This window comes from Stegastes partitus, unplaced genomic scaffold (assembly GCF_000690725.1).
Source record: "Stegastes partitus isolate 25-593 unplaced genomic scaffold, Stegastes_partitus-1.0.2 Scaffold1382, whole genome shotgun sequence".
Lineage (NCBI taxonomy): Eukaryota > Metazoa > Chordata > Actinopteri > Pomacentridae > Stegastes > Stegastes partitus.
The window spans coordinates 36,107-49,750 of NW_007579113.1; the positions used below are offsets into that span (position 1 = coordinate 36,107).

A 13,644-nucleotide genomic window follows, 5' to 3' on the forward strand; every position below is an offset into this window, starting at 1 on the left:
AAATGTCAAAACCATTACCTGTTATGGAAAACAGTTATAAGATACAAACTCTAAATTTTAAACTAGAACTAATGTACTGAATGCTATGACGAAACAGAAACAAGCAATACAAATGCAAGGTAAAAAGTCAAACCTTTGACTTAGAAAGTAAGAAGTTACGAGGTAAAAAGTCAAACATTTGAGTCGAAATAATGAGATAAAAGCAAAAAAAATAAAAAATCTGACTTTCATTTTCAGTTTGTGACTTCGTAGTATTGTGATAATTTTTATTTAAAAATGCAAAGTATAAGAAAACATCAGATGAGAATCTGTCAAAATGTTGATGAAAAAGCAGAAAAAGATTTTTGATAAAAATGCTAAACTTAAGATAAATATGAATGAATAAATAAATAAGAGGATTATGGTTTTTAAAAAGTTATCTAAAAGATGCAAGACAAAAAAAACCTTACTTAGGAAGTTAGAAATTTTTAGATGAAAAAAAAGTCAAAATTCAAAATTACACATCAAAAACCAAATTCACCGATTCAATACTGTGATATAAAAAGAAGATAAAAGCAAAAGTAATAAAACAAATGCAAGATAAAAATGTTAGCTTAATACACTGTGATCAAATGAGAATATTTTTACTTAACGATTCAATGAGATTTTTTAAAAAGTCAAAAATATATGTGGAGTCAAGTTTTGACTTACAGTTTTACATCATGTGATAAAAGGTGAAAATAACTTTGACTTACTAAGAAAAGATGATAAAGTGTCAAAATTCTGATTTACTAATTCAGTGTAACTAAAATGGCTAAATGTTGCAATTGTAAGTGAGAATAGTCAGCTAAAGGGTCACAAACAGAAAAAAAAGTCAGATTTTTGAGCTTTTATCTTATTATTTTTGGCTCAAAATGTTTGTTTTTTGTTTGTTTGTTTTGTAGTCACATAATATAGACAGAACATCTCACATTCATGTCTTTTGAATATTTTTTAATATGGCAGGAATGGGCCTCCATAGGGAAACCACTTGCCTTCACTGTAAATGACTTTCGTCTTAATCAACCTTCTTTCTGGGATAATTGCTGCAATAAATCCTGGAAAAAAATAGCTGCTGTAAATCTTAAAAGTGAAGAGGTCACGGTTATTCTTAGCTCAGAAAATATACGTTTATTGGGGAGTGTTGACAGCTTCTGTCGGAAAGTCAGACGTGTTGCTAATAGCGTTGGTGTTTCTCCACCCAGTGATGTTAGAGCCCGAGGACACACCATTTCTCTGCTGACTGACAGCACAAAACTGCACTTGCGGCTTCCTCGGTGGACGGAGGAAATATTTTCTTTCGGGGATTTTCTTATTGTTGTGCTTTTCTTTGCTTTTCTCTTTTCTCACATAGACCTGATGCAATTTTTTTTTGCAGGCAAGTTAGAGGTGAGAAAGCTGTAAGTCCATAAAACTATCCAACAAAAGAGAAATGCTGCTTTGTGAATAACCTAGGCTTTGTAGTGTCGTCAGAAAGTAGCACAACAGGTTACATGACTGTATTAAACAAAGTAGAAGAAACCCAGCTGTTTGACAAAAGAGAAAAAAAATCCACGACGAAGAAATACAAAAAACTTTGTCCATCTATGAGAGAAAAATGTAGAAGTGCATTCCAGTATCCATAATGCCATACTATGTAGTAAGCCAGTAAAAGGTCAAGTATGTCCCAACATATACTGACTTGGGAGAGTGACAAAGAGAAAGCCACTGTTGAAAAAAGTTTATTTTAAGTCTCGCCTAGAGTAGGTGGTATGCTAAGGTATGTAGGAGACTCTGAATTCAACTGGAAGAAGGTTGTTTGGTCTGATGGGCTGAAGCTTATTGGCCATCAGAATAGACACTTTGTTTGGCAGACACCAAACACTGCACATTATCACAAACACACACCATCCCCACTGTGAAGCACGGTGGTGGCAGCATCATGATGTGAAGCATGGTGGTGGCAGCGTCATGATGTGAAGCATGGAGGTGGCAGCATCATGATGTGAAGCACGGTGGTGGCAGCATCATGATGCGGGGATGCGTCTCGACAGCATACCTGGAAGGCTCATAAAGGTAGAGGCTAAAGTGAACGCAGCAGGTACAGGTACGTCTGAAGACGTCTGCAAGAAAACTGCAATTTGGGAGATTTGTTTTCCAGCAAAACAATGATTCAAAGCATACAGCCAAAGCTACATAGAAATGGTTTGAAGACAACAAGGCGAATGTTGTGGAGTGGCCGAGTCAGTGCCCAGACCTCAATCCAATTGAGAATTTGTGGCGGGACTTGAAAAGAGCTGTTCACTCTCAGTCTCCATGTAACCTGACTGAGCGTGGGCAGTTTAGGGATGTCCTGAGGCTGATCATAGGGTTTTTAAGGGCTCCATATTTGCTCAGATGTTTGACCGGATCACATCTGTTTTTGCAGAGAAATGAGAAGTTAAGTCACATGAATAAATATCAGTTGTGTTACTGAGTTATAGTGTCGGTTTTGTAATTTATCCCAGCACAGTTTGTCACTTGTTTGCTGGCCTGGTCCAGGTCAGTAAGCCTCATGCAAGTCTCTGTCATGGTGACCACTTAATATATTTGACTATGATTCATGTAGAAACTGTGACCTTTATCACAGCCACTACCCATTAACCATACGGCCGGTATCCCTTTACCATCACACAAGTCTTCGTCATGGTGCCCCTTTGGTTGGTCAAACAGTAAGAGGCACATCCAGGTCCTACAGCTCATCTACACAACATTTTCTGACATGCATGTCCTTGTCTTTGTGAGCATCCTGAACTGAAACACAGCTAACAAGAGCAAAGGAAAGACAGATACTGTGAGAAGACACTAAAAGCAGTCACAGTAATAAAGAAGTCTCTGTTTTAAGGTGGGACCAACACACACACAGGCTTCATGGATGATTCAGTTCACCGGATGAAACCAGAGTTACAGACAGTAACAAAGACTCTCCTCTTCTCGGCTTCTTCTTATCTCACTTCTTTCCTCATTTCATTTCATCACCTCTTACGTCTTGTACTCTCCTGTCTCCCCTTGTTTGATCTCGTCCTAGACATTCTTTTCCTCTCTTCTCCTTGCCTCGTTTGTCTCCCGTAGCTTCTTCCCTTCTGCTGTAGTTTTTCTTTCCTCTGCGCTCCTTTCCCATCTTCCCTCTCCTTCCCTCTGCTGACTCTCCCAGGCTCTGTCAGATAGACGTCACAGATTAGGAGATGAAAAGCTTTGCGGTGGCGGAGCAGCAAAAGTCAAACTTCTTGATGTGGTTCTGACCGGGACCCTGGGATCTGTTGTTCTTTCAGCGATGGCTCCATAAGACAGACTGATCTCCCCTTCATATTCTCCATTTGTAGGCGTGTGCACATGTGTGAGTGGGAGATTTGATGCTGTTCACACAGGTGGGCTGTGTTGCCTCTCCCCCTCCCTGAACCCGATAACTCTGCTGGGAATGAAAACACAGTGAAAATAATGGAGAGAAAAGTGTGCGAGCATTGAGATATTAGCTTTTTTTTCCGAATGAAAATCACAGTTCACTCAGTTTTCTGTATAATATTGTTTATGCATTCACTTATAACCTGTCTACAGCTTTGTAAAAATCTTTATATGCTGCTTTTTGCTTGCTAATATCAGAGCAAGCAAAGCAGTTTCTGTTGTTTTATTGGTTGATTTTCTTCTTTGTCTTTGCTCCTGTCACATTTTTCTTCACTGTGGGGTCATTTTTCACTGCAGTACTGTGTCCCACACCTCGTAGTTCTGTGTTGTTTTGTGTCTCAGTTTGGTCACTTTGTCTTTTGTTTTGCTGTTTTGTATCACATTTTGACCATTTAGTGTCTGGTTTTTATTGTTTTGTGTCATTTTTTGTCTTGTTTTACTAGTTTTGACAACTTTTGCATCTTGTTTTGTATCTTATTTTAGTCATTTTGGACATTTTGTCTCTCATTTTTTTGTTGTTTTTGTCCCATTTTTACCATGTTTGTGTTATTTAATTTATTTTTTCTCTTGCTAATGTAGTTTTGCACCTCATTTAGGTTGTTTTGTGTCATTTTGTATCTTGTTTTTGTAGTTTTGAGCAAGTTTGTATTTTATTTCGTGTCTCATTTTGTCTCATTTTTGTAGTTTCGTTTCTCGATTCTGTTGTTTTGTGTCCCATGTTGGTCGTTTCTTGTCTCATTTAGTTTATTTTGTCTCTTGTAGCTTTGTATCTCATTAGGGTTGTTTTGTATCTTGTTTTGTGGCATTTCGTATCTCGTTTTAGTTGTTTTGTGTCATTTTGTGACTCCTTTTTGCTGTTTTCATGACCTCCACAAACCTTTTCACACGACTCTGCACCACGCTGAATGTATCTTCCAACCACTTGCGGACAGTTTGCTTCTCTGAATACTGCCTTTCACTTTCAAAGAGTTAAGGATTCACAGATTCTTTTTGTTTTTACAAAAAGATTCTGTTTCTGACACCACAGTGTAATACATGATGTACATATGTAGCTAAAGCTATTACATTACTGTAAATATATATATACGAGATAACAATCCATTGTCAGTGCTGCTCATGTGTGCCAACATCTGCTATAGTTTCCCTTTAGCTTGAACTACAGCTTCAAAAGCTTCTGTATCAGTCATACGTGTACTGTGGAACCTGATAATGACCTTTACTGTGATAAGATTGTGTTTTTTAGCTCGATCTCACTTCCCAAGAGAACATTACAATGTAAGCTGTCTCCCTCTTGTACTCTGAGTGACCAGACTTTGGTTTGATTTATGTTTATTGTCAGGGCGAGGACGTGGAGAGCAAACAAAGAGAGAAGGAGTTGAAAAGAAGTGAAAGAGAAGTGCAGCTGGAACACCAGAGGTATGAACAACACTTTACATCTTTACATATTTTACATAAAAGCACAGAAGTTTGCAGAAACAACACTTGAGGGCTCTGGATATGAAGCAAAGTTGGAGCTACTCGGCGAGATTAATCATTTGTTTTGTTCATCCCTTTGGAATAAAACCAGCGTCGAGAGGCCAGGTCGCTGAATGTTAAGTGGCTGCGAGCAGTTTACTGACCTCACTATATTTTAGTGGGTACAGGAGTTTAAAAAGCTGTCAAACACTTCTCGCTCGCTGCCATTTGGAGCCTGCAGGCGCGTCAAGTTATAAAATAAGTTTTATGCGAGCAATTTTTTACATTTGACAGGGTGAACTCGGATTTTTTGGACAAACTCCAGGGTCGAGGCAAAGGGAGCGAGACGAAAAAGGAAGCAGAGCGTCCATATGTGGCCGAGGAGGACTTTAAACAAGAGACGACAACTGGACACTTCAGTCACCTGAAAGTAGGACAGAGCTGCTCGGCCTGGACTGAAGAAGCTGGTGAGCAAACGTGTGAATAAATAACCCCCCAGTCCGCCGGTTCTCGCGCCTTTTTTTTTTTTTTTTTTAAAGTCTGCCTCAATGCTGGTTAACCAAACCCAAATCAGACAAGCGTTGCCCACCTCGTCCTTTTTTAAGGGGACGGTGATTGTGTGTTTAGTCTGTGTTAAATCAAAGGTTTTACGTGCGTCAAAAATGCAGGCCGGAAGTTATGATTAGTGAAACAGTTGCTCCTGGCATTGAAATCCTGCTGATACATGTGGGAAAAAGTGTGTCTCGAAGTGAGTAAGATGGTTTTTTCCCTCTTTTTCTTAGATACCAAATAGGTGTGTGAGTTTACAGCCTGGTCGCAGAGATCGTCAGAGCTCGACACAAACACACGGCACTATTAAGCTTCTGTCAGTCAGGGAGGGAGTTTTTTCTGGAAACCAGGCAGCACTGACAGACTCTAGGCCTGCAGCCAGCAGACATGCCAGAAGAAGCAGCTCCGCCCTTTTATAATTCACCTGTACTGACACCTGACTGGATGCACGAACAAATACCTGCAACTCACAGCGCATAAATGAAAATATCAAGTCCATTACCTGCTGCACGGGAGCATGTCCTGCTACTGTAGCTGTGCAGGCTGCACGTAATGAAACTTATTCTTCTTGGTCATTGTTCGTGACGTTTGTTTAGCTTCAGTGTACACAAGCTGACAGGCGTGCAGATTAAGAAATGCAAAGAACAAGTGTTTTAATTATTGAGTTATTGCTCCACCATTTTCTCACTCAATCAGAGTCATCGCTTTTCGTATAAAATGCATTATTCCAGCTACAGTTTAAGCACTTGTGCAAATAAAATCAGAAATCTATAAGGAGAACGCAGCAAAAGTCTAATGATAAGCAAAATTCACAAAGTGTTTCTTCCAGTACATAATTCTTAATGCTCATTCATGCTTTCTGCATCCAAAAGGGGACACGTGATGTGAATTTAATTACCCATCCAAGTCTGCAAGGCTCCACACGCAAACCAGAATTCATGACCATGTCGACAGTACATACATACAACTGCACATGTGCACGGAAAACAAATGAGGAGAGACACCTTTATAATTAATCATTAATAGATGTGTAATTACACTAGATGCTGCAAATCTCCAGATATCCTGTGCTATGTCCAACCGCTGTGCTTGACACTGAAGCCAGCGACTATAACCTTTAAAAATGTGCACGGCCTTTTCAGAAACATCCACAGGAGCTCAGACTGTTCCAATGCGTTTGATATGACGAGCAATGAACCGAGTATCTATTGTAGTACAAATAGAACTACCTGCAGGCTAGAATTAGTGACTGTGTCGACTGTATGAACTACAAGCGAACCAACTGGTACAAGGAAAACAAATGAGAAGAGACGGCATGAGGAGATTCTCCATCATCCACACCTTTCTAATTCGTCGTTAACAGAGCTGTAATCAAAGTGGACGCTGCAAGACTCTAGAGGTGCTTCGATTTTTTTCATTGATGGAACCCAAACTCAGCTGTAAAATCTCCAGATATCCTATGCATTGTCCACACACTGTTCTCGACACACCTCAGGAATAATCAAGCAATGCTCCAGTCCAATCTGTAACTAGCTGCTATGTCCTAAAAAAAATGCAAAGTCACAGCCTGTCAGAAACATCCACATGAGCCCCGGATGTGTTTGATATGAAGATTGATGCAACTGTTTCAAACGGACGCATATCTATTGTAGTATGAAAAGAAGCAGCTGCATGTCTGCTGTTTGTTTTCAAAGTCTGAATGTAACTCAAATGTTGCAAACTGTCAATAAGAAAGGAAAGTAAAGTAAATGTTGGACAGCATGTTAAAATGTCAGCCGCCATCAGTCCAATGGCTGTGGCTCAGGTGGTAGAGCGGATCGGTCAATTGGAAGGTCGGCGGTTCGATCCCTACCTGTAACCTGTTTCATGGTCGTTGTGTCCTTGGGCAAGACACTTCACCCACCTTGCCTGGTGTGAATACGTATGAATGTTTGAGGTGGTGGTTGGAGGGGCTGTAGGCGCAGAATGGCAGCCATGCCTCTGTCAGTCTGCCCCAGGGCAGCTGTGGCTACCACCACTGGAATGAATGTGTGTGAATGAATACTTGACAGTGCATGCGCTCTGAGTTACTCCCTGAGTAAGAAAACGCTACATAAATCTGATCAATTATGATGTCTATTTTGGCAAAATGACCGACATTGATCAGGTTGTTTGACAAGCAACAACTCAAGTGAGGCAGCTTTTAGACATTAAAACTAAAAAAGGTTTTTAAAAAAACAAAACAAAAAACTTAAAACTGTGTGTTTCATTTCAAGCGGTCACATGCCCAATCAAGACTTCAAACCCATAGAGGAAGCCACAACATTTTTCAAGTTTGAGGTTTTTTTCTTTTCTACACAAGTGACTGTTATTTTTCTGCTCTATCGACTTATCAACCACATTGGGCATGATGCGATTTTCTTGTTGACAAAAACAAACTCCGTTTCTTCCCTAAGTTGCACTGATTCTTTCATGACAGGCCTCAAACTCGACTTTTAGTGCCTCCACAGTCTCCGGTCTCATGTTGCTGTACATGAAAGTCCAATCACAGCGAGGCATACATTTGAAATTTGGAAAAACTGAGATATTTAGTATTGGATTTGACTTCTTACTGACAGAGGAAGAGTTGAGAACCGGTCTTGGTTTTCTTTATATCCAGCTCAAAACCCAGATTACAAACCGTCTCATCCTGCCTCTCCAGAGAGTTTCATTCTTGATTAGCTGCCATCCAGACTTTCACCACAGCAGGACGACTTCACTAGTCTTCGAGGTTAAAGCTAAAATACCCAAGAATATTTCAAACCTTCAGTCTTGGCGCTGCTGCTGTGGGAGCAGTTCTGCATGTCACAACGCCACAACATCCTCAATCCATGACAAACCGCCGCCTGTATTTCACCAACATCATGATCATGTCGTTCTGCTTTGCCAAAACCTGCCCGAACCAATCCTGCCTGCTCGGGTGACGGCCTTCATTTTCTGTCCCTCACTGTTTTCCAGTCCAGCATTTCAGAGTTTCTGGTCATAGAACCGGTCCAGAATATGACGGCGAGAACCACCAGAAGTCGGATTCTGGACGGCGTGGCGAGTAGTTTCAAGTTGCGTGGAAGAAATGACTGCAAATCCTCAAATCCCCCTTTTCCTCTCCCGTCTTTTAGTGGATTTGAAAACAAAGGAAACAGCATTTTGGGGAACCTCTCACAACCTTTGGTGACTGAACGTTACCAAAACAGACTTTTTTTAATTTTTAATTTTTTAAAGTAATTTACTATTATTTTACAACTAACTGCAGAAAAAAACAAGCAAAAACAAAAGCATAAATTTTTTGCATTAACTATTTAAGAAGCAGATCAAAACTGTAAATAATGTCCAAATGAAAAATGTGTATTTTTACAAATAGTAATTTGCTCTTTTACAATGTGTGACAACAAAATTTGATTTTAACAAAAAACAAAACAAAAAAAAGTTTCAAAACAAGCAAACAAATAAAGCGTTTCATTTATATGGTAATCATAAAAAGAACAGGCCAAAATGGTAACATAAGGTCCACAAAAATTTATATTTTTCCAAATATTAATCTGTTCTTTTACAACATCTGAATTAAATTACAGATCATTAACTATGAAAAACACACCATAACTGTACATAAGGTCCATATAAAAATTTGTAGTTTTACAAATTACTGTTTTACACCATTATTTCACATTTGACTATAAAATTACACCATTTTATCTGTATTTAAATCTGCTAAAAAAATATCATTATTTTGAAGATATTTGCACTTACTTACTTACTTACTTACTTACTTACTTACTTACTTACTTACTTACTTACTTACTTATTTATTTATTTTGCAGGGTCTGAAAGTTACAGTATTCCACAGTGTTATAGCGTAATTTTTCTGGCACCATTGTTGCTAGATTCTCACCATTTTTTCTTTTTACAGGATTGTATTTATTTATTTTACAGTGTACTATTTGATCCACACAGGGAAATTAATACAACTTGTGATGCAAAACCTCCAACAGTGCACCAGAATGACTGAAAGGCTTGTATGTGAGGAGCATCAAACAACCTTGTTCCTCGTGGGAACAATAAGGAACAAATCGGGTTCTGCATATGTGGATTATTTTCTTCCTGTGTGTTTTTCAGCCCTGGAGCCTGACTACGACTGGGCTTTGATGAAGCTGAAGAACAGATTTCCACAGTGCAGCGTAGGCTTCCTCGAGGACATCCTTCACCAGTGCAACGGCGATTACGAGGAGGCCTCAACACTACTCATCTGCTCGCTCAGTTGAATTTTATGTAGCTTTAATGGAGAAACGGCTGCCTTGATATTTGGTTTGACTTTTTACGAGATGTGGCAAATGAAAACACACAGTGAGATCTGGGAATATTTGAATAGTGACACAATTTTCCTTTTTGTGGCTCTGTGCACCACCACAATAGACAGAAGTGCAGACTTTAATTGAATGGGTTGAACAAAAATCAATCACGCGAAACATTTAGGACATTTTTCATCGGAATCCCCTATTTTCAGGGGATTAGATGGAGCTGGGTAATAAATAAAATCCTCATTCTTGAATATTTGTCGAAAATCCTTCGCAGACGATGACTGTCTGAAGTCTGGACCGTCACCAAAGATTGGGTTTCCCCTTTGTGAAGCTTTGCCAGGCCTTTACTGCAGCTGTTTTCAGTTTTCAGAGGGTGTTTCTACCTTTAGTTTTGTCTTTAAAAGCAAAATGCATGGATGCATCCAGTTGCAATCAGGCAATTAACCCACTCACTGCAGAAATATTCCACTTCTTTACCCTCAAAAACTCCTGGGCTGGTCTTGCAGTATGTTTTTGGGTCATCTGTACTGCAAAGTCTTGTGTCTCCATTTATTCTTGACTAACCACCATCCAAACATTAGCCACGGCGAGGCGACTTCACTAGTCCGAGGTTAAAGCTAAAATATCCAAAAATATGTCAAACCTTCAGCCTTGGCAGTGCCGCTGTGGGCACAGTTCTGCATGTCATAATGCCGCAACTTCCTCAATGCATGACAAACTCTGGCCTGGATTTCACCAACATCGTGATGATGTGTTTCTGTTCTGCTATACATAAAGAGATGTACTGGATCTGAACAGTTTATCCTTTCACACTTCACAGGCCGAGCACCCCTATGCCAATTAAATCACACTGCCTTGACAGAGTTTTCCTGCTAAACATTTTTCTTCCTGCCATTCTGGTGCAGGTTGAACTTAGGTTCATCTGTCCAGAGAATCTTGTTTCAGAACTGCTCTGGTCTTTTAAAATGGTTTTTGGGCAAGTTTAGTGAATCTTTTCTATTTTTAAAGCTTATATGTGGCTTGCACCTTGCAGTGAACCCTCTGTATTAGCTTTTGTGAAGTTTTCTCCTTTTGGTGAGCTTAAATAACAGCATTACTACCTCTTGGAGAGCGTTCTTCGCTTGGTTGGATGTTTAAATGAGGTTAGTCTCCATAACTAATAATGCTGTAGGAGTGCTAGCCTTAAAATTCATTTTGTCAGGTAATGTATTTTGTATAATTTTGATAGAGTTTTAATTCCTAATATTGACATTACTCAAGGAAAATGTAAACAACACGTAGAGTCTTAACCTCAGTATCTGATCCTGTTTGGTTAATTCGTAACGCCAGATTTATGTCTAATGTTCCTCCTAGTGAGCTGTCATAGCTACACCCTTTCTCCAGTTCGGATACCCTCAAATTAAAGTTGACCATCTGCACTTTAAAGCCATATTTGTTGTATATCTGTGACTGCAAATGTATTTTTAAATGGCAAAAAGTGTCTGAATATATATGGACGTAGCTGTACAATTAGATGAAAGAGCAGGAAGAAGCTCGTTCTACGTTGGTGGTGGATGAGCGTAAACAACAGTAACGCAGGGCTGCACTGAACAGATACCTACAGAGCAGTACGTGCTTCTCTGTTTTTGATCTGTTTTCGATTACGCTATTAATCACGGACTGTTTGGTGTCTTGTATCTGTCTGCATGCACTGGTGACTCATGTCGGGTTTCTGCCCTGACACGGAGCTGAATTGATGTTCGTTTTCACCAGTTTGGTTGAAGGTCATCGTCGTGACTCATAATCTTTAGATCATATTTAGGGCTCCTAATTAAAACAGTGTGTGCAGTTGGGGGGAATAAAGCTCTACCAGATACACAACGTTTTTTTCTTTGTTTTATAATCAAAGCCGCGTGTGATGCATCTACAGCAGGATGACAAAAGACGTAAATCCAGTCGGGACTCTCTGCAGAAAGGCCTCCTATGGTTGGTTTCAGTTTAAAGTCATGGCAGCTAAAGAGGGCGACAACAACACGGCTGTTTGTTTATTCAGGTTTGTGTGTCGTAGTTACATCAGTTTCAGGTGTTCAGTGGCCTCATACCTGACCAAGGAAACAAAGAACAAACAGTAGTGCAACACAAACAGCTGAAAATCCCCTTCTACTTTGGAGTGAAGCGTTTTAAGCCTTCGTGTCCTTCATCTAGAGATGGAAAAAAAAAAAAACAAATGTCTCTTACAGTTATCTACTTGTTACGTTAAAGGTCGAAATGTGTTTGGACTATTTTAATTTCCTGGAACTATCTACAGTGAGTGCCAGGAAAACAAATTCCATCCTTTGTAAAGTAAATATTAATTCAAATTTAACCTGCTGTGATCTGACCTAAAGACTCTCACAGTTACCAATGGGAACGCTTCTTCCAGGAAACCTATTGGGATTTTATCAGAAAAATATTAACACAAGGAATTACCAAAGTCTTTACTTTCTCAAGGGCCTTGAATGAAGCTAATAATGAAGTATGAGTCCAGTCAATTTAAAACAACAGCTGTTGCTCCAAAGTGCTTTTCTGTATAAAAGAAGCTAATTGGCGTTACGAATTAACCTAAAACGTTTGTGTTATTTATGGTGTGATTGGGATTATGAATGGCGAGTATGAATGGTTTAAAAATATTAGATAGTGATTGGTTTAATTTAGCTTAAAGCCTGGAAACAAGGGGAAAAACACACAATTTGTCATTCTTGTAAAATGTTAATCATTGTGCAAGCTCGGGCTGAACCCGAATATTCGCCTATTCACATAATTACTTGTTGTGTTGGTTCAACAAATAATTCTCTTTTTTTAAATTCAGTTCTCATTTTTAGGGTTCAGATATTTGTTTATTTGTGTTTTTTCCCCAATAAACACAACTACACAAGATGTGTTTTGTCAGCACATTCTTTTACTGTATCTATACTTTCCCATTGTACTGTTGAAATGTGAAAAATTGGGATGTTAATGATAAGTTGATTAATTGCTGTCGACAGATTACAAATACATTAACAGATAGGGAAGAAGAAACAGAACACGTGGGTCAAGAAATGTATTATACCTTACATGTAGTACCTGGTTGCGCCACCAGCAGGAAACTTTTACTGTTCAATGAGATGGGAGACTGTGTTTATTACTGTACCGACCCGAAGAGGCGATCACACAGACTACATGCAGTTCAAAATTGGCAAGCAGAGAGCAATGTGGCTGTTTAGCTAGCAATGGGCATCATGACAACGACTACTGTGGCGATTAATGGCAACCTTTGTTTAGTTGAATAATTAATGCAACCTGGCTAGTTTTGCAGCACGTGTCCCATGTCAGCATATGGAATAGTGTTTAATGTTAAAATGTTAAAATTACGTTTTCAGCCTCAGTGGAAGTCATCATGCAGCAGTACTACTTCAAAAAATCCTACTTCAGTAAAGTTACCAAAGTATGAGCAGCTCAACTGTTGTAACTGCTGCAGGTTTGAACTGCTTTATTTTAAATCCAGTTTTATGTATAGAGACAGCAGAAAAATGTGAGGACTCCAAACATGATTAACAGGGGAGGGAAGACGGAAAGTTCTGATTCACAAATCTGTTTTCAGTTTTTCTCTCGTCTTTAGACTTCATTGAGATATTGGATCTATTTATCGACATGAAACCATGTGAAAAGGGGAAAAAATCACTATTTGGTGGAGCTGTTCACTCATCCAAAATACGAGCCCAACTGCTCTTGGAAGAAAGGTTGGAAACCACCAGTTTAATCTTTTAACTATGTGTGGTATTTTAAAAGCTTGTTATACTATCCACTGGAAAGTAACTGCAGCTTTCAGATAGATGTAGTGGAGTAGAAAGTGCAGCATTTCCCTCTGAAATGTAGCAGAGAGGAAGAAGAAAGT

At 39.2% G+C, this 13,644-nt stretch overlaps 1 protein-coding gene across 1 annotated transcript in view; it reads left to right on the top strand.

Moving 5' to 3' along the window:
- epsti1 (epithelial stromal interaction 1) overlaps positions 1-12,647 on the top strand; it is a 30,119-nt gene extending 17,472 nt beyond the window's left edge. Inside the window, exons 8-10 of the mRNA XM_008299129.1 lie at positions 4,778-4,854; positions 5,188-5,360; positions 9,571-12,647. Of these exons, the coding sequence (XP_008297351.1) occupies positions 4,778-4,854; positions 5,188-5,360; positions 9,571-9,716 (396 nt within the window). The 3' untranslated portion in view covers positions 9,717-12,647. The remainder of the gene's footprint in view (positions 1-4,777; positions 4,855-5,187; positions 5,361-9,570) is intronic.
- Positions 12,648-13,644: the final 997 nt, after the last annotated feature.